The 26,919-nt window shown below is 41.9% G+C and overlaps 1 protein-coding gene and 1 pseudogene across 3 annotated transcripts; one reads left to right on the forward strand and one right to left on the reverse strand.

Annotated features, from left to right (window-relative positions):
* Positions 1 to 254: 254 nt before the first annotated feature.
* LOC122889964 (cytochrome P450 4V2) lies at positions 255 to 25,014 on the reverse strand. Of its 3 annotated transcripts, XM_044225565.1 has the most exons (12): positions 24,873 to 25,014; positions 22,298 to 22,406; positions 17,786 to 17,898; positions 15,621 to 15,706; positions 14,627 to 14,817; positions 14,154 to 14,223; positions 12,272 to 12,398; positions 9,924 to 10,109; positions 6,611 to 6,713; positions 2,681 to 2,815; positions 2,409 to 2,588; positions 255 to 1,005 (listed from the first exon to the last, which is right to left on the reverse strand). In XM_044225565.1, the coding sequence occupies exons 2-12, from the start codon at positions 22,404 to 22,406 to the stop codon at positions 833 to 835; spliced, it is 1,473 nt and encodes a 490-aa protein (XP_044081500.1). In that variant the 5' UTR covers positions 24,873 to 25,014; the 3' UTR covers positions 255 to 832. The 3 variants fall into 3 exon arrangements, with proteins under 3 accessions (XP_044081500.1, XP_044081501.1, XP_044081499.1); XM_044225566.1 differs by lacking the exon at positions 22,298 to 22,406; XM_044225564.1 differs by lacking the exon at positions 24,873 to 25,014 and having other exon boundaries at positions 22,298 to 22,571.
* Positions 3,044 to 4,593, forward strand: LOC122889965 (annotated as a pseudogene).
* Positions 25,015 to 26,919: the final 1,905 nt, after the last annotated feature.

The following is a 26,919-nucleotide window of genomic DNA, read 5'->3' on the forward strand; positions in this document are numbered from 1 at the left end:
TTTCCCAACTATATATGATACATAAGGGTAGTTGTGATACTATGAATAATGAAGTCATGGCTACAAGCACATAGTCAAAAGGGAAGTAGGAACAGAATCTATGAGTCAACATAAAAATTATTTACTCTAGGGACGCCTGGGTGGCTCAGTTGGTTAGGCAGCTGCCTTCGGCTCAGGTTATGATCCCAGCGTCCTGGGATCAAGTCCCACATCGGGCTCCTTGCTCGGCAGGGAGCCTGCTTCTCCCTCTGCCTCTGTCTGCCTGTGCTCGCTCTCTCTCCCTCTCTCTCTCTGACAAATAAATAAAATCTTAAAAAAAAAATTATTTACTCTAGGTGATAGAATCCCAAAAGTGCTGTAATAATAATTCTTCTCGTAATTGATGCCACTTATATAATTAAAAAATTTAGGCTTCTTATGCCTAAGTACTTAATTACTCACGCTTTTCAAATTAAATGCATATGTATACATGCATATATATGTTCCCCAGTCTATAAGAATACCTTTTAAAAATTCTGGAACTTTAAATTATATCTTTTGGATCTGCCAAGTGAAATGGAGTTGGTTGTGGATCCCTTTGTTGAGAAACTTGTCCTATGTTTATTTGGGTGCCATCATCAGTTAACCCTACTTTTGGGATCAAAACCAAGAATAAGATCTATGGTGGTGATTAAAATATAAAACTCTTTGGTGGACTTGATCGCAAGGCAAGCAGGACAAGAAAGAAAGAGGTCTAGGGACAGGGAGTATTGATCTCCGACCTAGAAACTGTAAATCCAGTTTCCTTCAAGAAAGACCTTTTACATGACAAAGGCACAGTCTAATTACACGGTTAGGATTCATTTGCATTTCTCCTCTTCAACTTGATCCAGATGCCATTGGTTGGACGAAGAATCAGCTCTCCTGCTAGACCAAGTTCTTCTCTTTTCTGGTTGGATTCTACCCAAAAATGCCTCAGGATGCAGGAAAGAATGCTCTTTTCTTCCATTATGGCAAATTTCTGACCTTCAAATTAATGTAAATAGCATTACTTTAATTACACATATATCTCAAATCTGAGAAATCACAGATCCTATTAGAGAAAGCAAGCAATTTCATATTTTCACAGTAGGGACAATCAGAATCACTGGGGATGTTTGTTAAAAAAGGAAGATTCTTCAGTTCCCTTCTCTGCTCCTACCCAGTGCATCCGAATAGGTCGGATGAGGTAGGTATCTGTATTTGAGCAATATCCCAGAAAAATTCTGGGGTCACTGAAGCATGAGAATTGCTACTTTAGATGGCTTTCTTATTGGGCCTTTAATTTAACTTACTATAGAGTCACCATATATGTTTCAGATTCATCATTTAAATCTGACCTCATTTTACTAACACCTGCATTTACATGGATGATAAAATGCTGGAGATCCTAAAGTGAAAGTGTTTATAATACATGGTGATATGCATTCATTTTGGTTAAGTAATTCAGCTGGCCATATGGTGAGCATTCTTTGTTTTCATCTTGCATGATGCAATTCTTAAAGCAACAAAAACAGATATTAGGTTAAATACAGCTAATCATTACAAATAAATTTTCCACCATATAAAATATATTCTTCTTTGGTCTAAAATTGACATTTTAAAACTCTACTATGTAACTGATTGTGTTTATGTTATGGGCTGAACTGTGTCCCCCCCAAATTCATGTGTTGAAGCCCTAACCCTGTACCTTGGAATGTGGCTGTTTTTGCAGATAGGGCTTTTAAAGGTTAATTAACTTAAAATGAGGTCATATGGATGGACCTTAATCCAATCTGAATGGTGTTTTTATTAAAAGAAAAAATCAGGGCACCTGGGTGGCTCAGCTGGTTAAGCATCTGCCTTTAGCTCAGGTCATGATCCCAGGGTCCTGGGATCAGGCTCCCCTCTCACTGGGGAGTCTGCTTCTCCCTCTACCCAACCCCCCCCCCACTCATGATCTCTCTCTCTCTCGCTCTATCTCAAATAAATAAAATCTTTAAAAAAATAAAATAAAAATAAAAAGAAGAAATCAGGACACAACACACACAGGAAAGACCCTGGGGAGATACAGGGAGAAGACAACCATCTACAAGCCAAGCTTTAGAAAGTGCCCAGAAAAAACCACCGTGCTGACACCTCGATTTCAGACTTCCAGCTTCCACAATAGGAGAAAATGATGATCTGTTGTTTAAGCCACGGCTGGTAATATTTTGTTATAGCAGCCCTAGCAAATTAATCTACTTTATGATAGTCTTTTTGGGAACAATAATGTATAACAAGGGGGAGGAGAAAAGAAACCAGTTTTTTAAGACTGTTGCCTATGAGACACTACATCGCAAAGAAATTACTGTGAGAAACGCACTACCATGTGGGCTGGAAAGGTGAAACCAATTCTGAGGGATACAAACCTATACAGTTTCTGGGTCCCGCAGAGAAGGGCACGTATGCGTACGGATGGCGTCCTTGCAAATTCTCAGGAAAGAACCTCTCCGGCTGGAACTCCTCAGGATTTGGGAAGTATCTTGGATCTCTATGCAGTGCATAGGGAATGATGATGACTTGAGAGCCTTTCACAATTTTGTAACCCCCTGTCAAGAGGTAGGCAATATGCCATAAGAATGGAGTAAGATGGACATTAAAAAATCCGTTCTACCTACTCTTCCGATTACAGAGTTCTTACCAACTTCACAATCTTCATTAAGATTACGAGCGAATAAAGGAACAGAAGGAAAAAGGCGAAGGCTTTCTTTAATGACACACTCCAGGTATTTGAGTTTCTTCAGGTCGTCTAAGGTGGCAGGACGATCAGACTTCCCTGGTTAAAGGAAATACATGAGATGACAATGAAAGAACTCTGTGGGCTTGGGGAATGGGACATCCAAGAGGAATTAATCAAAGCACCAAATGTTAAATACTTACAGCCAAAGTAGGATTTCTATTATACATAATCAAAACAAAATGAGACGTGTTAAGTGAAAGAAAGACAGACACGAAAGGTCATGTATTGTATGATTCCATTCATAGGAAGGGCTCAGAACAAGTAAATCCGTAGAGACTGAAAGTAAATTAGTGGTTGCCAGGGGCTGGAGGAAGAGCGAATGGGGTATGGCTGATTAACAGTACAGGGTTACGTTTCGGGGTACTGAAAATGTCCTGGAATTAGATATGGCTGCACAACACTGTGAATGCACTAAATCATACACTTTAAAATGGTTAGTTTTGAGTTCTCAGAGAATCCAGATATACATCTTCTCTTGGGTCAGCTTCTTGGACTCTCTCCCCAGCAGGGCCCCTAAAGGCCTTTCGTGCCTGGGTCAAACAAAGACAGGGAGATTGCCTCCTGCCTCCAGGCCAGAGGAGACATCAACCTCTCTGGACTTGCCACAGGAAGAAGAAGAGCAAGGAGCAAATGAACATACTGATGAGGTACAAAATGAAATAGACGGACTTAAGGAAAAAGCCAGTGAAGAATTTTGAGGTGATAACAGAAATATAACAAATGCCCCAATCATGTTTCCCAAGGAGGATGGAATTGATCACCCAAATCCCAAATTCTGGGGTAATAGCATCTGTCAACCACTCACAAATCTGCTACTATTTGGAGAGGAAGACGAAGAGGCATTATCTGACCAGAGTCGAAGTGACCGAATTTGAAGATATTAAATCATTATAGAATAGGTGTTCATTTTGATAAAAACCCTTCCTTCAAAATAAAAGTTCTCTCCAGAGATTTTCATCTGGATGAGAGGGTGATCCATCTTCAAAGCCTACTGAAGTCAGATGGAAATCGGAAAGGATTTGAAGAGATGCTCCGGTCAAATGCAAAATGAAGCCAGCAAGAAGAGGGAGCACGAGAAACCAGAGAGCTTCTTTTTCTGGTTTACTGACCACCCTGATGCAGGCACAGATGAGTTAGGAGAGGACATCCAAGATGGTATTTGGCCAAATCCATGACAGTACTTCTTAGTTCCTGACATGGATGATGAAGAAGGGGATGGAGGAGAGGAATCTACTAAGGAACACGGGAATGGGAATGAAGGAGAAGATGAGGCTGTGGGGGAGGGAGGAGATGGAGGAAATGAAAAATGGAAGGCTGATGGAGTCCAATCTTCTTGTTTTAATTTTCTCCAGTCCCCTTGTGCTCAGTCACGCTATTCTTGAAATCTCTCTTCTTTCCTTTACACCATGGGTATCAACTAATTTTGGGGGGTAATTTGAGCACAATACACTGGGAAGAGAAACTCTACCCTTTTCTATTCCAAATTTATTCTTAACCCTTTCTGTCTCAACCAAAACTTCATATAAACAACACTACTGTGTTCTCTGGGGGACAAAAAACCAAACCAAACAAAACCAAAACAAACAAAACACCCCATGAGCTCCCTTAGCTCTGCTAAAGATGGAGAGTGCTTGGTTCCCATGTGTTGGTGCATAGAATTCTAGCTTTTCTCCTTTTCCTCAATATAGGGCTCAGATATTACATGTCTTTATGTGAATATGGACAGTTAGCATTTACCAACATGTATATGTCTACTTTCTTGTGTTTTTATTTACTTCTTTTTAAATGGGTTTCTAGAAGATCAGAGAAGGGTGGGTTAGAGATCTCTTGGTTAGAGACAAAGTGGGCATTTTTATAGCATAGTTTCTCCTTTGGCATGTTTAATTGTGATGTTTAATGGGCATCCTTGAAGTTTAGGATGACACTTTAGAAATAAAATCCTCTCCTCATGACTTGAGCCCTACCACTGGATAGGAGACTCAGCGAGCCTATAAGAACTTATCTGGAATTAACATTCTTTAGTGTAATTTTGTTCCTGTTTATTTTTAAATTTTCTTTTTGTTTCACTGGGTTGGGGGAATGGTCAGTTTAATTAATTAATTAATTATTATTATTATTTTTAAAAGATTTATTTATTTATTTGTTTGACAGACAGAGATCACAAGTAGGCAGAGAGGCAGGCAGAGAGGGGGTGGGGGCAGGGTGTTCTCTGCTGAGCAGAAGCCCAGTGTGGGGCTCCATCTCAGGCTCTGGGATCATGATCTGAGCCAAAGGCAGAAGCTTTAACCCACTGAGCCACCCAGGTGCCCCAAATGGTCAGTTTTAAACACTAACAGTGTATAAGTTGCTTTGTTATAAAACAACTAAACAGACACAAATAAATGTTAATTTTATGTGTAACAAGAGGAATTATAACTTGCAACTTAATGCCCAAAGATTAGTTGCTTGTGAAATTTTAGAGTTAATACTGGGGATAGAAGAGAAAGTGAGGCACCATCACAGAAGACAGGAGAAGCACCAGAATAAAGCATCTAGAATAACAGCATTTTAATTATCAAAAAGTTTTTGTGAGACTGGCAACAAGTGAGACATTGTAGAGGATACAAAATGTGAATGTATCCACAAATAAGGTGTGAGTTTTTCAAAGACCAGATTAACTCACTGTAAGCAATATGAGAGAAATTAAAATCGATACAGAAAAAAATAAAATGACTACAGAAGCAGAGTGAACAAGTTTAGATTGTCTCCGTTCTACAAAATAAAAGTCTTCCCTCTTGGGATGAAATTCCAGTTCTCACATCATATGAACACAAAACAACTTGTCCAAACTCATCTCTCAATATGTTCTACTATAGGTTCTAAATCCAAGCTACCCCTCACTATTCACTACTGTCTTCCAAATATTTCCATTTCCGTGCCATTGTCCACCTGTTCTCCTCATTCTAGAATGCCTGACCTCTCCTCCTCTTACCTTTATTTTTCCCTTCCTACTTCTTTTCTCCATGCAACTGTATCAGATACCACTTTTTTGGTTGGCTGCACCAATCTTTTATTTCCTCCTCCCAGCTTTGGGAGCCACGCGATGTGTGATTAAACAAAGGATAAAACTGATGGCACAATGCATGGCCTTTTTGTGGTCGGCCAGCACACTTCATTGCCCCTCCCTCTTTCCTCTAGTCTTGAAGACAAACCCGAGACCTAGAACAACAATCAAGGAGACAAAAGCCACGATGGCCAAGAACAGAGAGCATAAAAGAGCAAGATTGGGCCTCTGACAACATCTCTGTTGGCTTCCGCCTAGGACTCCTTACTTACACTCTTACAGCTTGCATACCCAGCTACACAAGCAGATTGCTGGTTGTGTAACTGAAATGTATGTCCACCAGCTTAACCCACCTTTCCTCTCATTTGTGGCCAGATGCAATCCAATATGGAACAGCTTTCCTGGACGCCCTCTAATATCACCCGTTCCTTGCTGCTCCCAAAGGGCACCTTCTTCCTATCACTCAAGTACAAAGCCAGGTTTCCATGCACAACAGCTGGTTCATCTACCAAGCAGTGAGGTCCTCAGAGACAACAGCATTCGTCTGTGCGACCCCAGCACCCAGCCCAAGGCAGTCACGTGCCAGGCAGTTACGAAATGCCTGTAAGTCAGCAGAAGAAGCCTTGCAAAGGAGACAGTACTGGAAGGGATCCCACAGGGGAGCTTTCCTGCTTATGATGGTGTCTTTACAACAGGCCCTACAGCACATCCTTGATGAGCACTTTCAGTGGCATTTGTTTCAGTGGACTTGGGACACACAGAGCAGCTAAAGATGGGGTCAAACATACCAAACACTTCCTCCAGTTCACTGTCCACTTGTTTCTGGACTTCTGGGTAAGAACCCAATAGATACAAGGACCAGTTTATTGCCGCTGCAGTCGTATCATGGCCCTACAAATGTGAGAAGAAACATGGCTTACAAAGCAGAATTATATCAAGAAGATCAGGAATGATGACTCTGTTCTGAATTGTCTCTGGATCTAACAGCTGCAATGTGACTCCAGAGCATATAAATTCATTCCACATAGCATCTCACCTTGGTGAGAAGCAAACAGATAAAATAATCCCTTCAAGGTGGAGGTTCATGCTTAGAGAGACATTTCTCTGCTACTTGGAGCTGTCCACCTGGTGAGAAGTGGTTCACTGTGCTGATAAGGGGCGTTCCCAGGAATGGGGCACACCAGGCAGTTTTGAAGGCATAGAAGTCCAGGGGTGCCTGGGTGGCTCAGTCAGTTAAGCAACTGCCTTCAGCTCAGGTCATGATCCTGGGGTCCTGGGATCAAGTCCCACATCAGGCTCCCAGCTCAGTGGGGAGTCAGCTTCTCCCTCTGTCCCCCCTCCCCCGGCTTGTGCTCTCTTTCTCTCTCTCTGAAATAAATAAATACAATCTTTAAAAAAAATAAAGGGGGGGGGAAATGTGTGATTTTTATGAGTCAGCTTTGCCAGATCTGTACTTCTCTACTTTACCCCACTTGCAAGGTAGGTTTTACCTATCCCTGTGGACACGAGGCAGTATCTATGCAGTTCTGAATATTCTCATTGCAAGAAATTTTTTTTTAAAGATTTTATTTATTTATTTGACAGAGAGAGATCACAAGTAGGCAGAGAGGCAGGCAGAGAGAGAGAGGAGGAAGCAGGCTCCCTGCTGAGCAGAGAGCCCGACGTGGGACTCGATCCCAGGACCCTGAGATCATGACCCGAGCCAAAGGTAGCGGCTTAACCCACTGAGCCACCCAGGCGCCCTCATTGCAAGAAATTGATCATTAGCTTCATTTAACATGTGCTGAGTTCCAGACAAAACACTAAGTACTTTGCAGAAACCAACAGAACTGTTCTTCACATGTTGAAACATGTGAATGTTTCAAACATGATGAAATACGTGATACTGTTATTCACATTTTCGAGATCAAATACTGGATGCTAAAAGTCCTATTTCATTTTGTCTGAGAAATCCAGAGAAAGCAGGATGAAATGAAACAAAGCACGGATTTTTACCAGAGCACACTGCTGGGCTAGGGCAGGGGCAAAAACCTTCCTATCCAGTGCCTGGCAGCCAGGCAATGGAAGGCCGGGCACTGAGAGCCTGCGGCTCCCTTAGGGAGGAGGTCTCACTACTACAGTCTGGGGAATGCCTCCTATTCCATGCAAAGAAGAAAAAAACTTAGGATTTCAAAGAATGTTAAAACTGGAAGAAAAAGAGCATTCACTGGTCTGGTTGTTTTCATGGTGTGCGAGGTCACTGGTGGGAGATGGGTGTGTGTGTGCCATATACAGGTACGTATGTGTAGGGATAGGCACATGGATAACAGTGTGTGTGTGTGTGTGTGTGTGTGTGTACACGTATGTGTAAGTGCATGCGTAGGTACATGTGTGTGCAAATGGCGTGGTGATGGGAGAAGGTCTCTCCCCTTCGACATCAAATAACAGCCAATATCTGCTACATACTTCCTACATGCCAGGCACAGTTCTTTTTTTTTTTTTTTAAAGATTTTATTTATTTATTTGACAGAGAGAAATCACAAGTAGATGGAGAGGCAGGCAGAGAGAGAGAGAGGAAAGCAGGCTCCCTGCTGAGCAGAGAGCCCGATGCGGGACTCGATCCCAGGACCCTGAGATCATGACCTGAGCTGAAGGCAGCGGCTTAACCCACTGAGCCACCCAGGCGCCCTGCCAGGCACAGTTCTAACTTTAAAAAGTTATTGGTCTAAACTACAAGCCCCGTGCTCTGACAACGAGGCTGCTGACGCCCAGAAAGCCTGGATGAGGGCGAGGTCACACCTCTAGGATGTGTTATGGCTGGGACTTGGCCCCAGAGCCCACATGCTGAAACACTCTCCACTTTTTGGCTAAGTAGATGTCCATTTTCTGCATAACATTTCTTTTAATAAAGTGCTCTACTTAAAGAAGAACTTTCGACGCCATCTCTCTATTTTACGCAGGAAAGCTGGGACAGAGATCGGGGATGACTGAAACCATCTCATAGGGCCAGTATGAACCAGAAGGAGAAGCCAAGTTGACAGAAGCTTAATGCCACCTGCTTCCTGCTCCAGGGCGCTGACTGTCCTCCCTCAGGAAAAACAGACCGACAGACAGGTGCTAGCGTCACATCCCGACGGCTGCTGGCAGAGCAGCGAACACACCGTTGAGCGTACGCTGAGGCATCGAAAACTCCTGATGTCTTCTGCTTTCCTCCACGTCCAAAATATCACCACGTGGTGCTTAAAAAATATTTCTTTATTTGGCAAGCCACGTATTGAGACTCACTCCTTGTAACAGTTAATATAGTTAGAATTATCTCTGTAAAAAGTGCATCTTTTATTATTACTATTATTATTTGAAGATCACAAATCTTTTTAGAATCACAAACCGGTTAAATTCTCAGGAGGACTCTTGCCCTCTCCTTCAGCTGGGGCAGCTCACGGCAGTAGCTAAGAACTCATGGGTAGAGGCAGGAAGAAGACAGACTTCTTTAAAAGAAGCTAGTGAAGAAACAGACTCATGGGTTTTAGAGATGAAAAGGAAGCATGAAGCGATGTAGAGAATGGACAGTAATTTCTGGCTGCTCTTCTGCTTGGGAAAGTCAGATAGAGCTTAGATTTTTTTGAGGAAAAAAAAATGTATCTACTCTGTATCTATTCTGTAACCACCATGAATCAAAGATTTTCTGAACAAGGAAGTTGATCTGATACTTAATTATAAAATTAATTATACTGATACTTAAATATAAAATTAAATTTTATAATCTTTAATGCTAATCTAATGATTCTCCCTTAATTATATGAAACTACTTTAAAATTTCATTAGAGGTGCCTGAATGGCACAGTCCATTAAGCATCTGACTCTTGGCTGGGCTCGGGTCATGATCTCAGGGTCGTGGGATCGAGACCCACAGGAGGCTCCATGCTCAGTGTGGAGCCTACTAGGATTCTTTCTCTCCCCCAGCCCCTCCACCCCCTCTAAAATAAATCTAAAAAAAAAAAAAAACACTTTAAAATAAATACATAAAATTTCATTAAACTTCTAAAAATAATGTTAAAGATTCTCCAGAAAACCTGAAATTTATTTAAAGGTATCAGAAAATAACATGATGATATAAAATACCTCAAACATGAAAGTGTCAACTTCTTGTCGAACATCTTCATGACTTAGCTCATTCCCTTCATCATCAGTCACGTTTAAAAGCAAGTCAAGGAAAGCCCTGCGTTTATTTTTGGAAGATGAAGAGTCCTTGTCAGCACTTCTGTGTTCTTTGTCTCTCTTCATTTCACTGGTCCGTTTAGCGATGACCTATGATTTAAACAATCACATGCTTTTGTTTGGAATTTATTATAACTTAACCATATGCCTTCCTATGGAAATATACTAGCTTCTTTAACTTACTTTTTTTCCTAAACCTTTCCTATCCCTGCTATTGCAGTAATAACTTAGACTCTTATAAAAATACAGCCAAGCTTCCTGATCAATTTTAGGGCATTATTTGATAAGACTTCGAAAGATGAATTTAATGTCAGGCAACTTCGGAATTTTTGAGGGCTCTTTTTATAGTCTTTCCAATGGGGTACAGCCTAATCGTCTCTAGAGGTCTGAATGAGCCAAGGAGATAAAAGTATAGGTGTGGAGAGAACGTAGTCCTTGTATAGTAGATTCAGGACCAATCACTGTAATTTCATGTTGTACTGGAAAAAAGAAATAGCAAGTTGATGATCAGTTCACCTGTTTGCTTGCTGTTCCTTCTGGTGAGACTACTTCCTCCGCATGGCTGGCTCCCTCCTTTCTTTCAAGTCTCTGCACATCATCACACTGTCAGAAAGACCTTTCCTAATCCCTGCGACACTAGTCCCTAGCACTATCTTCCCAAGCCTGCTTTATTTTTTCCCATTTCCCTGGCCATCTGGCATGATGTTACACTTTGTATTTGGTGTCTTTCTTTTCTAATTCAAATGTACAACCCACATGAAAGCAAATTTGTCTTTGTTTACAGATGTATTTCCAAACTCTAGAACATGGCCTGGCATTTGGAGAATGTTCGTTATTTGCTGAATGAATGGAAGCGTGAAAGCCACCAACTCAACGTTTTTTCCTCCTGTCAGGCAATTGACTCAACCAAGTGGTTTGAATGAATAGACCCCAAGTTCTTCGAGGGCAAGGTGTCCTGATGGAACCCTTGGTGCTTCAGATTCAGTATGCAATTTTCAATTTTTTTTTTTTAGTATTTTTTTAAAGGTTTTATTTGTTTATTTGACAGAGATCACAAGTAGGGAGAGAGGCAGGCGTAGAGAGAGAGAGAGAGAGGAGGAGGAAGCAGGCTTCCTGCTGAGCAGAGAGCCCGATGCGGGGCTTGATCCCAGGACCCTAGGATCATGACCTGAGCTGAAGGCAGAGGCTTTAACCCACTGAGCCACCCAGGCGCCCCAGCAATTCTCAATATTTATTAACTTAATAATACTGTTCATCTGGTTTGGAATTCATTAATTATTGATACTGATATTCATGCATGAAATTTGAGGAAAAACTCAACTGTATCCATGAAAGACAAATTGTTGGCCAGTCTCCTAAGCCAGGTGATTGTTCTAGACTCGTCTTTAATGTAGACTGATACCCTATATCGAAAAACAACATCACTATCTCTTTGTTAGCTTTGAATTGGAAATAAAATAGTAATATCCAGTTAATTTTTATCTTTTCTGTGTTGAAATACTACCAAAAAGGCCCTTTGCCTTTGAAAACTGTCTATTCCAGACATTTTCCCAGACGACCCTTATAATCCTCATCTCTTTGTTCTCTTAATACAGCACCCTATTAAAAACTATTCACAGTTCATATTGCATTTTGTCTTTTTTTAAAAAAAGATTTTATTTAGTTATTTGACAGAGAGAGAGATCACAAGTAGGGAGAGAGGCAGGCAGAGAGAGAAGGGGAAGCAGGCTCCCCGCGGAGCAGAGAGCTCAATGTGGGGCTCAGTCCCAGGACCCTGGGATCGTGACCTGAGTTGAAGGCAGAGGCTTTAACCCACTGAGCCACCCAGGTGCCCGCATTTTGTCATTTTTAATAGATAACCTCTGTTACTAAATGGAACTTTTTAGAATAGGGAACATACAGGTCCTACTCAATACTCTATTTCTAACACTAGGTAAAGCATTTGGTACTTAGCAAATGTTTAATTAATATTTACTAAATACAGAATTGAAATTTAATCATGTTGCCTATTTTTGTCTATTATTCCATTCAAGTTTTATAAGGCACAGGCTCCATGGTCCTGCACTGGTTATATTCACAAAACACAAAAATCATGGATTTTTAAAAAAGTTCTAGAAATGGACGGTGGTGATGGCTGCACAGCATTGTGAATGTATTTACTGCCACCAAAGGGGACCTTTCAACTAGCTTCAATGGCAAATTTTCATATTATATATCTTTTACCACGACAAAAAAATGAATGGAGGACTTACATTATTGGTAAAGTTATGGAGGACCTCTAGGCTCCTTTTGTGTTCCCGCCCTTCTTTGCACATGAGAAACAGAAAGTCAAGCCAGAGCCAGGGCGCCTTCATTCTTCGATGTATGGAATCACTCATTCTATAAACAGGATGAAAAGCATCAGCTGATGCATGAGAAATGTGTATTTCTTTAGCACCTGTTTGGTGCCTGCTCTCAACAAAAGTAGTATATGGAAATGAAGATGATCTGTCTTAGAGGCTATTAAGAGCTCCGTGCTCTACACTCAACATGAATGCATGGGCTTTTACATGTCCAGGGAAGCTTAACATTTTAATGGTTTCATTAGTGGAAGTAGGAATTCCTTACAGAACATCCTTACTAGGTGGCCGTCTGATGTCTGCTTTTGTTTCTTCAGAAACAGCTCTGGACCTCCCAAGGCTGCTGTGGCTCTTGGATCGCACACTGGGATGCAATATGCCTCTTTTTAATATCCTTTCATTTGCTTGATCATTCCTCTGGAGTGAGAGGACCCGAGCGGTTGCCCTCTTCCAGAGAGAAGTGCTCACCAAGCACCCAGGTCACACAGCTGTCCCGAGGACCTCCCTCATCATTTCCAGTGATAAAGAAGCAAGACCTCAACAGGTTCCCCTCCTTTGGGATGGACTTAGACATCTGTTCTTCAGAGAGGTGTTTCTTGAGAGTCATCCATTGGACATATCCCTGTTTTCCTTTTCCTTTCCTTTTCTTTCCTTTCCTTTTTTCTTTTCTTTCCTTTTCCTTTTCTTTTCATCTCTTCTTTTTCTTTTTTTCTTTCTTTCCTTCCTTCCTTCCTTCTTTCTTTATTCCTTTCTTGAGAGAGAAACACAGAGAGAGAAAGCTCGAGCAGAGAGCAGAGGGAGAGAAAGAATCTAAAGCAGGCTCCATACTCAATGCAGAGCCCCATAAGGGGCTTGATCTCACAACACTGAGATCATGACCTGAGCCAAAATCAAGAGTTGGACACTTAATGGACTGAGCCATCCAGATGTCCCCACCCCCCCAATTTTCCTTTCTAATGTCAACTTGATCTTTTCTTTCTAAGCGATTATTAGAATTCATGCTGGCACTCATTACAGTGTGTGTCTCCCTGCTATTCTTCCTGTTTGCGTGCTGCGATAAAACTAGTCAGCACCTAGAGCCGTGAATGGTGGGTGACAGATGCTCAGTAAATATTTATGAAAATAAAGTGAAATAAGAAGTGAGCTTAAAGATAGGAAACATCAAATCAAATCCTGGCCCTGACTCTTACTCGTTGGATACCTGCAAGCCATTTTTAAAGCAAAACTGATTATTTCAATTAAAAAATAATATATACTCAGAGTAGAAAATATGGGAAAGGAGAATGAACAAAGGAACAACAAAAAAACCCAAAACACTGTAAGAAAGAGAAGCACACACACAAAACAATAGTAACCACAGATAATATTTTGGTATAGTGTCTTCTAGTTTTTTCTTTGTATAAATATTTTTTATACCTACTGGTAATCATACTAAAAAATTGTTTTTATCTTTATCACTTACATCATAATGTAATTTTTCAATACATTATAAAATCATTTTTCAATACATTATAAAATCATTTTAAACTATAGCATAATCTGGGTGTGTCATCATTTACAAAACTATTCCTCTCCTGGCCATCTACATGCTTATATGACTAGGTCAATTTTAGTATCAAGTTTTATTTTGAAACAATGAAAAGATTAATAATTCATTAATAATTAATAATTATGAATAATCGCAGAAATTATTAGCACTAATTTTTAAAAAAAATTTAAGCCCTAATCAGTACCCATTTTAAAGATAATTAAAATAAGATAGTTAAGATAAGATAATTAAAAGGACTTCATTTACCTATAAACTGCACGGACATACTCGGAATCATCATTACTTTGAGCACCAATATTCTTCCCCATAGCTGTTTCTGCAAAACAGGGACAAGAAGCAACCATTCAGTTCAAGCACATTTCCTCTGTTTATTTTCCAAGGGCAAACACTTAAAAAAAAAAAAGTCATAAGTCTTGTTCTGTTCTCATAGATTTAAAAATCATTCTCTCCCCCTTTTGCTTCTTCTCTTGTATCTTCTCCTACTCCCTGTTCCTGCACCTTTTTCCCTCGGCCCTCCTAGGCATGTTGGCTATGTGACTGTCCTGCTCAGAGCCCTCACAGTGGCTGCTGCTTTTCAGGGACCTGAGCGTTAGGACCACCCTGAAAAAATCCAATATCCTTTCCGATCCCCTCATTCACCTTCCCACTGCAATGTTATTTTCCGTTTGGGCCGTTCTATCTCTACACCATAACTTTAGAAACAAATCAGTGAGACTTACCACAAATTATATCTAAGGCACAAAGGGTGATGTAAAAAAAGCAGTTAAATGCTCCTTGGTTAACATGCTTTTCAAGCTTATGGACCAATATATTTGCTTGTTCATTCATGACATCTAAGAAATCCTCCAGAATTGTAAAATGGAAAGTGGGTGTTAACATTTTTCTCCTAGATCGCCATTTGTTTCCAGTACTAGAAACACAATACATGGTCATGAACAAGAGAGGCAACATTGGAAACAAACAAAATATAAATTTAGCTGAGTCAACAAAACTCTTCTGAAAGAGATTAATCTATACATTGTCAAATGCTTCCGTCGGAAAGACAAAGGTTGATACATAGCTACTGACTGTGCATTGTTTAGCTATTATTCTATATTACTAATATTTAAAGGGGCACTCATAAAAATTGAAAAATTTAAGAATTTTTCTAAATTTCCAAGTTCCAAGTTTCTAAAACTTAGAATTTGTTTTCCTCCCCTCTATTAAAAACCTCAGTCCTCCGATGATCCCTGTGGTCCATGATTCTACTTTGGTCTCTTCTATTTTCAAATTCTCCACAGACCCCACAAAGGTTTTGCCTTTCTCTTGGCAGGCCTTCTCTCAGAGGATGGAGCCCTATGTCTGGACACAAGTTCCAGGATGGAGATTTTGTGCTCCATATTCTTCACTGGGGCTGACTGCTTTTTTCACTGGATTTTCAAGATCTGCCTGCCCCGAACTCTCCTTTCCTTTCTTTTTTGTACACCAGTACCTGACTCTTCTTGAAACGCTGGTCATCATCATTATAGTCCCATGGCTAGAGATTACCATACCTGGACTCTTGTCTGTCAGAGCCCACTGTTCTCCACAACTTTCCTTCCAGTTTCTCCCATACTTCCTGGTAGCACAGTCTTGCAGATAGGAGAAGTACTTTGTGCCAATTCCTGACATAACCAATTACCTATCGGAGTAACTGTTTCTGTGAGACAGCATTACAGATCTACAATGACATACCTTGTAAGAAGTCCTAGGCCAAGCCATGGTTCCAGAAACTTGTACATATAAGATTTATCAATTTGCTTTGAACTAGTTAAAATTACCTTGGAAAGAGAAAAAAAAATTGAGATATATATAGACATCAAAACAATTTCAACTCAAAGTTGAATTTTACCTGGCTAGAACATTACTTTTTTTTTCTTTTTTTAAAAGATTTTATTTATTTATTTGACAGACAGAAATCATAAGTAGGCAGAGAGGCAGGCAGAGAGAGGGGGTGAGGCAGGCTCCCCGCCGAGCAGAGAGCTGGATGTGGAGTTCGATCCCAGGACCCTGAGATCGTGACCTGAGCTGAAGACAGAGGCTTTAACCCTCTGAGCCACCCAGGTACCCCAAAACATTACTTTGAAGGTACATCCCATAGGGGCGGCTGGGTGGCTTGGTCGTTAAGCATCTGCCTTTGGCTCAGGTCATCATCCCAGAGTCCTGGGATAGAGCCCCACATCGGATTCCCTGCTCCACGGGAAGCCTGCTTCTCCCTCTCCCTCTGCTACTCCCTGTTGGTGTTCCCTGTCTCACTGTGTCTCTGTCAGATAAAAAATAAAGGAACATCTCATAGCTATTATTTCTCTGTGATTCATTTTTATTCCTGTGCTTTAAGGGAAGTCAAGTCGAGTTTTGAACATGTAACTGTCATTCAGTCTTGGGACAAAATGGAGTTGAGAAAAAGGAAAATGTCCAAGATAAAGCTCTGGTTCTTACAATGAACTCGGAACCAAGTGGAGTCATTTATTGAGGGTGGGAGGATGGGAGAGAGAAGATAAATGAATCCAAAGATGACCATGTCCAAGGAGATGAAAATCAGAAGTTCATTTTGGGGCATGATGACTTGGAGACATTCGAGTTGCTACGGTCTGAAATAGGAAAGATGTCAAGGATAAGGACTTGACCTAGAGGTACACATTTGAGTATCTCCAGCAAGTGAGTAACACTGAAACCCATGAATGTGATCGGATCACCTGGAATCCAGGTGAAGTAAAAGGGATGAGCCTTTAGGTCTGAGCACAAAATCCTCCCCAGGCTCCTAACTCCAGTCACACACTCTGGACAGATCTCTCACATACATACTGAACCCGCTCACACCAAGTCCGCAGTGGTTGAAATCCTACACCTGTCTCCTCACTACCTGTTCTGAACCAGGCTGGTATAGTGTGGTACAAGAGAAATCTAACATTTTCACTGCAGTAACTAAGAAAGACATATCCCAGCATTAATGCCTAGGAAGTTATATTTAATTTTGTTTCGAGAAGCTCTGTTTATCCCATTCTTACTCCCTCACCCTAATCCTTTTCTCATCAAATCACAAGAAAATCTCCCAGGTATCATAATGATAAGTAAAAGGTATACAATCGTTTTGAGCAGTTATTTCAATAGCATGGATTAATGATATCTGCCCTATCAGTATCACAGGCACATTCTTTTTTAAGAAAATTAATGTGGAAGAGTAAACTCGTAATGGATCAGAAACTCTAATCTCTTGAGAAAAATATTCATAGCTTCTTAGTCTTTTAGTTTTGAACTCTTGAAACAGAGCCTGGTAAGATAACTTGCCTGCTCACCTTATGGAACTTATTTACTTATTTGTAGTTCTATAAAACTATATCCTTTTGGTGCGCCTGGTTGGCTCAGTTGGGTGGGCAACTGCCTTTGGCTCAGGTCATGATCCTGGAGTCCTGGGATCGAGTCCTACATCAGGCTCCGTGCTCAGCAGGGAGTCTGCTTCTCCCGCTGACCTCTCTCCTTTCATGCTCTCTCTTTCTTTCTCTCAAATAAATAAGTAAAATCTTAAAAAAAACAAAACAAAAACTACACCCTTATGCAGACTTTCCGAAAGGAAGAAAGAAAGAAAAAAAGAAAGAAAGAAAGAAAGAAGACCAAATATCTCGGACCTGATAACAAATGTGTCCAGAGGCTTCTTTGTCCAGAAGTTGCTACCCTCCCCAGGATTACGACAACATCTGGAAAGCATTAAATGGCACCTACATAGCCAAAAATATGTAATGAGCTGCTCAATATGCTGAATTCAATTAAATATAAGAACAATGTTGCCGTATTTATTCTGATGAGACTCTCACACCATCAGACGTGAAGGGGACTAGAGGTCATACTGACCACACACTCACCTCCACATTTTCTGCTTTTAAAATGGCCACTACTGGCATGGTCCCAAGCCAGAGTTTCAGTAGTGGCTGGTGTTGGTATTTCTCGGCATAATGAATGATCTGCTGAAAAAATTCTGGGAGAAAATATTTAATTTTCAATGAGTTTCTTGTGTCTTTTGGGTTTGGGTTTTTATTGTTGTTGTTAATCTGTCTACTTTGGGCAAGTCACTTAAGATTTCCCACATCTCTCACATCTTCAAGGTAAACCACACAGTTTCTATTAAGTGATATAATGATTGCATGGCGAAGGTAATTTAATTATAAGATAACAACCAAGAAACGTGCATCTCCAAAGGACCCAATCCCTACTCTGAAGGAGCTTCTAAGCATGGGAGATGGTGATTTCTGTAGCACCAGAGAAAATGAAATGGTTGCTAAAATCCAAGTTTTAGTCTGAGGAGTTACTGATTCTCCTGGGGAGGACTGAAAAAATTTCATGATGGAGGTGGCATTTGAGCATTAAAAAATGAGTTGTATTTTTTATAGGCAGAAAAGGGGGAAGTAGGGGGAGAGGCAGAATGTAAGCCAAGCAGCAGAAACAGCAGAGCAGAAGTGCAGAGGTCTGGAAATTGCCCGAAGGTGCAGCCAAAGCCTAACATAGGCCATTGGAAGAGGAGACTGGAGCATTGGAGGCTTTGATTTTCTTGTATATGCTCTGAGGAGTAACTGGAAGTTTCTGATGAGGACTACTATGACTGGAGTCATATTTTAGGACAGTAACACTAATGTGGTAAGACCTGTGAATCACCTGGGGCCACTGAAAGCTTCTGGAGGTGGGGAAAAGCATTGGCTGTGCAGGACAGTGGGTCCTTGCATTAGGTGTGGGGAAATGGTGATCGTCAATCCCAACTAGCATCGAAGGAGTGTGGAAAACTTGGGAGTCAACACTTTTCCATGTTGCAATCAATGAGGACCTTGTCTGGGGGAATCCAGTATGGCATTACAAGAGATGAAGCCATGACAAAATTCTCTGTTGAGTGTTTTCTGAGTGAGAAAAAAACGACAGTAGCCAGCGACTAAAGAATTAAGATACAGGGTCCAGACCTCAGAGAAAAGACATGACAAAGGTTAGACCTGCTTTCGGAACATGAGTCAAACAAGATGAGGTTAAGGGAGGATTTGAGTCCTAGCTGGGGAACTGATCACATGTCAGGAAACGGGGCAGAAATCTCTTTACACGGCTGGGAAAATCTAGGTAGGGAGGAGTGGGGGTGGGGCAGGCTAATTGGTAGGCATATGGGGATTCTGGGCTTCTTCTGGGCAAAGGGAATGTCTGATTGACAATACCAAGGCTAATTCCAACCCCACTGTGAGGCTACGAATATGGTCCTTAAGATTTTGACAGAGCTCTTTGACATGGTAATTTGGGCACCAAGGACAAATGGACAAACGAACCATTCAACTTTCTGGCTCTTTTTCAATGCCAATAAATGTGTGCATGCTCAGCCCATTGTTGTTCCTTATTCACCTGTAAGCTTCACCCATTCCCAGGCTTCAGGGCAAGATGCGCAAAATGCAGTGGGAGAGGAGCTAAGGCTCACAGATGCCCATTGCACATGATGCTAAATAAACACTAATGCTTTTTTTTAAGTGTTTGCAGATTTCTGTACATAAAACTTAGTAATAGTTATCCCAAAATAGCTAATATCCATTAAGTCGTGTTCATTTACTGCAGCAAGTTATTATATGTCAGACCTAGTGTTAGGGTTTTTGATGCATTGTTTTTTCTGCCTCACCATAGTTAGACGAAAGGCACTATTATTACTGTCCCAATGGGGGAAATTATGCACTGCTAAGTAACTTGCCCAACATCACAGAGCTGGTATATTATAGAATCTGGCTTCATACTTAAGGCAGTAAAACCATACAAGGTGCCATCTTAACCATTGCACCATATTGCTTGAAAATGTCTCCTGGTCCAAACAGTCGTCGAAATTTCTATGAAAAGAGCTGAGTCAAATCAACAGTGTCAAAAGACCATGCTTTATGATAATAACTGCCTGCCTTGGCCTGATCTGACAGAGGAGACAGGGAAGTGTGAGCCTGTGGTTTGAAGGTATCGGGTCCAATATCAGAGAACAGTTGGGAGAGGCAGGTGTTGACATAATGAACTACAGAGCAAGAGTTTGGTTTGCAAGGTCAATGAAAAGCTAACTGCAGAGCTCCAGGAGAGATTACTGAGGTCAGCCCTGAGACCAGAACTGTGGCCACAGATCCAAAGCACAGCCTCCTGCCCAAGAGACAAGGTCACTGAGAACAGAGACTATATCTTAGAATGATCTGACATCAATCACTTTGTTTAGCTCCATGTTGGGGACAAGGAGGGGATCCAAGTTTGATGGACACTGAAGGAACTTACTCTAACCAACTGCTAGACAGTGATCTAGAAACAGCATGCATTAAATTTAGTCCTTAAGATAATTCTGTCATACAGTTACTTTTACAAGTAAAGAATAAAAAGAATAAAACAAAAAACCCCAAAACCTTCTAACTTAGCTCTAATATTTGCTTTATGTATTTTGGTGCTTGTCGGTTATACACACACACACACACACACATATTTATAAATGTTCTATCTTCTTGTTGGGTTGACCCCTCTGTCATTATGGAATACCCTCTTGGTCTTTCATTACAGTCTTTGTTTTAAAGTCTATTTTGTCTGGGTTTCTATTTGCATGAAACATCTTTTCCTACCCCTTCACGTTCAATCTGTGTGTGTCCTTATGTCTAAAGTGATGTCTAAAGTGAGTCTCTTACATGCAGCATATAGGTGGGTCTTCTTTTTCTATCCATTCAGACACATCATGTCTTTTGATTGGAGAATTCAGTCCATTTGTGTTTAAAGTAATTACTGATATTGCCATTTTGTTCAGTGTTTTCTGGCTGTTGTAGTTCTTCTCTGTTCCTTTTTCTTCTCTTGCTCTTCTCCTTTTAGAGAGTTTGAAACAACTTCTCAAATTTAAACAACTTGGTAGCAAAGTTGGAAACTGAGCAGAGCTTTGTCTGATGCCAAAATCCAGTACTTGCTGGATTAAAAAAATCCCTTTGTAAAAGCCAGTATATTGTCATTCTCTTCACTCAGAAAGTAACTCCAAGGAGAATTACCTTAAATATTCTAATCAACTAACTCACCATGTATTTTGAAACGCGTCTCATTCACTGGAGATTTCCATTCTTAGAAAAATTTCCCAAAAGAATATGATGAGATTTTTAAACATGTTATTTCTTATTGGGGGTGAGAAGTTAGTATTTCTACACAATTATTTTTTCATGCTATAAAGCCTCGGGGTAGAAGGAGAGATTAGCTCTGCTTTTAGTATTAACCAAGACAATTTTTACAAACATGGTTTTCATATATCTAAACACTTCTTCAATCTCTTGCAACATTAGTCACATTGATGTTTAGGTGGTGAAAAGTTAACTTGGATTTCTTCTGCCTGGAAACATTTTCAATATTTTGATAAACACTCCTCCACGAGGCCTTACTTATTTCTGTGAAGTTGAAATGACAGCATTCTGGCAGTGGGTGGGCGACAGAGTTGGAAAAGAATCCTTCAAGATTTGGAGTTAATGTTCAACTAGTAAAACTGTTATTTACAATTAATCTGAGGTGAAACTGGGTTGTGGTCCTAGGCTTATTTTAGATCATTTCATTTCAGGAAAAAATTTTCAGCTCAACTTATACAGCCGTTAAAATGAAGTGCTAAGATCTAATTCACTGTCCCCGAGGGGGAACTGTAAATATCAAGTACTTTTGAAAGCTTTCTAACTTAAAGTGTTGTGTTTTTTTGTTTTTATTTTTCTCATCAACAAAGCACAAATCAATCTCTTCAAAAAGCTATCAGTAGAAAACCCAGAAGCCCTGCCCTCACAGTTTTACTGTTATTATGTAACCTCCTTAAAAGAACTAAAATAAGAAGGTCAAGAAAGAAAGAGTGTGGGGAGGGAGGAAAGTCTCCAACCAGCCTCCAGTTCCTGATTTTCCGGGGGGCGGTGGGTGCGTGGAGGATAATGGAACCGTTTGGAGGTACTCGCCACAGTCCCAGGGAAGTTTCTGTCCTTAAGGTTTTAACAGCTTAGAGGCAAGACAGGCAGTGTTTTGAGATAGGAGTAGTTAGGAGTGGAAAAGAAGAGAAAGCGCGGGGGGACAGGGTTTTAGAAACACTGCGTTCTAGCCTGTACACAAAGAAAGGGGAGCCCAGACAATTTTATCAGGTGTCCCAGGGCAAACTGGATAGAACTGGGAATCCCCCTCTCTAGCGGTGACAGACTCTTCTTTCCCCTAACCAGCCAGCCCCTCCAGTAGAGGTGGTCTCGGCAGCCGAGAAGGCGGGCGCGCGGGGAGCAGGCGCGGAGCCGGCAGAGGACCCGCGGAGCTCTTGCGCCCTAGGGCTTCCTGCTAGTGGGCCCCGCAGGCAAGGAGTCCCACGGCCCCCGGGTGTGGGTGCGTCCGGCCTGGACGCGGTCCCTTACCGGTCCCGTTAGACTTCAGCATCAGCGAGTGTCCCACCAACGGGAAGGCGCCGGGTATCGTGGGGAGGGGCCTCATCTGCTGCCATTTCCGCGCGTAGCTCGTCAGCATCTGCAGAAGGTTCAGGACCAAGGTGGCGCCCGCCACCGAGAAGGCGCCCAGCGCGCCCCAGACCAGCAGCTTCTGCCCCCAGTGCACCAGCCACAGCGTCAGCATCGCGCCCCGAGTCCGCTCCGCAGCGGGACAGAGCCTGCCTATAGCGCAGGGGCGGGGCATTGGACCCGCCCCCTGGAGTTCAAGTTCCCTGTCCTGGGAGGAGTTCCGGGACGCCGCAGGGATGCCAGCGCTCCCCGAAGGGGGAAGAGGTGGCGCCCGGCTGGTTCATTTCTTCCTCCTCCTCCCCCCCACGGAGGACAGGCCTGGGGAGCCCTGGGCCTCGGGACGAGGCTCGCAGAAAAGGACCGCAGGGGTTGTTAATCGTGCTCCGCAAACACCTAGGTAATGACCACGGGCCTCTTTATCTGGTTAAGAAGAAACCGAAAGACCGGAAAACGGCTTCGGGGTTCCTTAGCTTGTTGCTGAACGTAAATAAAGGCATTTAAGTGAAGTGGGAGGAGAATGTGGGTGAAATTTAAGGCAGCCGCGTGTGGCCAGGGGGAGCTGAGTTTTGGGTTTGAGGTCCCCGCTGCTGGTCACAGCACTCCAGCCAGAGACAGCCATAGTTTAAAAATTGAAATAAAGAGGCATCTGGTTTGAAACCCAGCCTTTGGAGCTGCCCACCCCCCGCGCCCCAGGGAGTCTTTAACCTTATGCTTCCTTGCACAACCCTGCAGTGTTCTACAGTCAGGACTGGCTGTCCTACCCCAGGGTGGTGCCCAGCTTCAGCTCAGAGCACCGTCTACCTTGATTTAGGGGAGTGCTAGGGGCAACAACCTCAGGAGGTTTTCAGTTTGTATCACATGCCTGATAGAGACAAGGGAAAGCTGGTTTGCTTCGGACCACGTAAAGCCAGCACCCAAAAGCACAATCAGGGGGGAGGTCAAGGCCTTTGAAAGAAGCAGAAGTAAGAGAAGCTGAGAAAGGAGGGTTTGGTAAAGAGACAGTAGTTATGACTTAATCTCAAAAGGGAGAGAAGACCAACCACTGAGCCTGCAGAAGGAAAATGACAGTGACAAGGACGCTCAATTTTGCCCCCAGAGCTGTGTTCCTTAACTACCAAGTTCCCTCTCTTCCTCAGTCCTGCCTTAACCTTAGAAATACAACTATCATAGGGGTGCCTGGGTGGCTCAGTGGGTTAAGTCTTTGCCTTCTGCTCAGGTCATGATCCCAGGGTCCTGGGATTCAGCCCCACATCGGGCTCTCTGCTCGACAGAGAGCTTGCTTCCTCGCATCTCTCCCTGCTTGTGATCTCTCTCTCTGTCAAACAAATAAATAAAATCTTAAAATAAATAAATAAATAAAACTGTCAGTTATTTTACCAGCGAAATGGGTGTGTTTGGGAGTAGCAAAGAACTGCAATTTGAGGTATACGAAAGACAGAAAAACCATAAACAAGCCCAGAGGAGAAAACACACACACACACACACACACAAAACAAAACAAAATGAAACAAAAAAACAACGTTGTTTTACAGAGGAAAGACGAAATTGGCAGCAAGTTAGAAGCAAAAAGTCCACTGGCTAATGTGGGAGTTCCAAGTGCAGTGGCTTTTCATTGGCTGAACTGTGACCATCTCTCATTGGCTGTGCCGTTGCCAGGGGAGGAGAAAAACTTTCCTCCCGCCCTCCTGCGGTGGTAAAGTAGCATCACTTTCAAGTACCTCTCCCGACTTCCGGTCTGCAGTTGAGGAAGAGTGGTGGGGTGTGAGAGCTCACCCTGCTGGCCTCCCACTCTATTTCAGATGAGGTTTCCCTTTATTAATTTACAAAGGGCCTGGGCTGGGAGTGTGCCCCTCTCCTAGAAGCCAGGCCCTGAACTATGGCAAAGGGGCAAGCAAGAAGGTTAAACTGAAAAATGCAAGGGAGTCCTACTTTGCTTAGTTAGATTAGTTTTATCTCCAGCTATTGCATAGGTTTCACACAACCATTTACAGGGCTTCTTTGAAATAGAAAGAAACACTGCCCAAGGCTTTTCTCCAACTGATTTTTTAAAAAGTCATCTGTAAATACCGATGTGGAAAGAGGCTCTCCATATACTAAGTAGAAAACTAATAATAAAACAGGTTGCAGAACTGAATAGATAATGCCATGTCATCTCTGGGAGAAAAAGTGTTTTCTCTACAGCAAGACTAATATTTGGAACGAAAAATACCAATCCTACGCAGTGGGAATGGAGAAGAACTTAAACTATGAGTTGTCTTTTGTCTTTCTGTCTTTTACTTCTGTATTCTTGTCTTTTACTCACTTCTATATTGTTTAACCACGTTTAAGACCTTAAGAAAATGTATTTACTTAATCTCTTTATGTGTACCTCATGATTTTTATTTTCTTTCTCTCTAAGGGATTGAGTTTCCACATCCTTCTAGATCCATTCCCCTGCTCCCCTTTATAGAAAAATCCCTCAAAAGACTAGCCATACCTGTTGGCTTCATTTCCTCTCCTCATACTCTCTCCTGAACCCTCTGCAGTCAGGGTTTGTCCATTTTTGTCCGTTCCACAAAGATCTTGTCCACGTCTCAGGTATCTTCCCTGTGGCTAAGTCTTTAAATCAGTTCTCTGCCCTTATCAACAGCATTCAACATATTTGAGTCCTTGTCACCTCCTCAGAAAACCTTTTCCCCCCACTTGACTTTGAGTGTTCCACATTCTTTAGTGTTTTTTCTTCCTCATGAGTCATTCCATCTCACTTGGCTTGGCTAGTTTCTCATCACATCCTGTTCCTCTGGATGTTAAGAGGCCCAGGGCCCAGAACTCTTGTTTCCTCTGCATATCTACAGTTAGTTTCTTGGTTACTTCATCCAGTTTGGCACTCAAATACCATCTAGATGTTGACAGTTGCCAAATACATCCATCCAGTCTGTACTTCCTCTCTAAACCCATGTCCAGTTAACCAAATGTCTCAACATCCCCACTTACACATCTAATAGGCATATCTCTTTAAAAAAAAAAAAAAAGATTTTATTTATTTATTTATTTGAGAGAGAGAGAGAGAGCATGAACAGGGGGTGAGGGTAGAGGGAGAAGGAGAAACAGACTCCCCAGTGAGCAGGAAGCCTGATGCAGGACTAGCTCCCAAGACCCTGGCTGGGATCATGACCTGAGCTGAAGGCAGATGCTCAACTGACTGAGCAACCCAGGTGTCCCTCTAATAGGCATCTCAAACATGACATGTCACAGCATGCTCCCTAGTGTTAAGCCAAAGCCTAGGAATCAATCTGGATTCCTTTCTCCACATTCAATGCAATGGCAAATCCTATTGGCTCAAATCTCAAAACATCTCCAATAGCCTTTGGCTCCTCACCAGCTGTGCTACTATCTTTTGATCCAGAACATCCTCTGGGGTCAGATTACATCACTCCTCCTGGAAACTCTCCAGTGGCTGCCTATTTCAGATAATTTACCATTTCCAAGGTCAAAAAGGATCTTAATCCTTTGGCTCCCAATTACTGCACCCATCTCATCTCCTATGATACAGCCCCTTGCTAATTCCAAGCCATGTCCCACTGGCCTCTTTTCTGTTCCTCAAACTTCCAGGTATGCTCCTGTTTTAGGCGTGTGTGTTTTTTCCTGTCTAGAATGCTTTTCTTGATTTGTTTATAATCATTCCCCTTTGCCAGAATTGAAGTTTTATTAGGGCAAAGACTTTGGACTTTGTCATGTTCAATCCAATGCTTAGAACAGAATTTGACACAAAGAAGGTGCTTGGTAAATATTCAATGAAATAATAAATCCATGATTATCACACGGGAATGTCATCTCCTGGGTGGGTGGGGGGAGCTTAAATTGGGATATTCATAAATGAGATAAACCCTCCCAAACACGTATAGTTATGTATTTTTAATTCACTCGAAAAGTATTCTAGCCGGTTAGAAATAAGTGAGTGAATAGCACGTGGTTTAGAAACCAGAGAGGTACACAAGTTATATAAATATTGGGAAAGGAAAGGCGTCTTTTTTTTTTTTTTTTTTTAAAGAGGAGTCATCTTGTGGTTGTTTTTTTTTTAAAGATTTTATTTATTTGATAGAGAGAGACATCACAAGTAGGCAGAGAGGCAGGCAGAGAGAGAGGGGAAGCAGGTTCCCTACTGAGCAGAGAGCCCAATTCAGGGCTCGATCCCAGGACCCTGAGATCATAACCTGAGCTGATGGCAGAGGCTTAACCCACTGAGCCACCCAGGCGCCCCGGAAAGACGTCTTATGAGTGTAATGAGGTCTTGAAAAATTTTTCAGTTTTAATTAAAAATTAAAGAGCTAGGGGAGCCTGGGTGGCTCAGTGGGTTAAGCCGCTGCCTTCAGCTCAGGTCATGATCTCAGGGTCCTGGGATCAAGTCCCGCATCAGGCTCTCTGCTCAGCAGGGAGCCTGCTTCTCTCTCTGTCTCTCTCTCTGCCTGCCTCTCTGTCTACTTGTGATTTCTCTCTGTCAAATAAATAAATAAAATCTTTTAAAAAAAATTAAAGAGCTAAAA

This window comes from Neovison vison, chromosome 11 (genome assembly GCF_020171115.1).
Source record: "Neovison vison isolate M4711 chromosome 11, ASM_NN_V1, whole genome shotgun sequence".
Taxonomy (NCBI): domain Eukaryota; kingdom Metazoa; phylum Chordata; class Mammalia; order Carnivora; family Mustelidae; genus Neogale; species Neogale vison.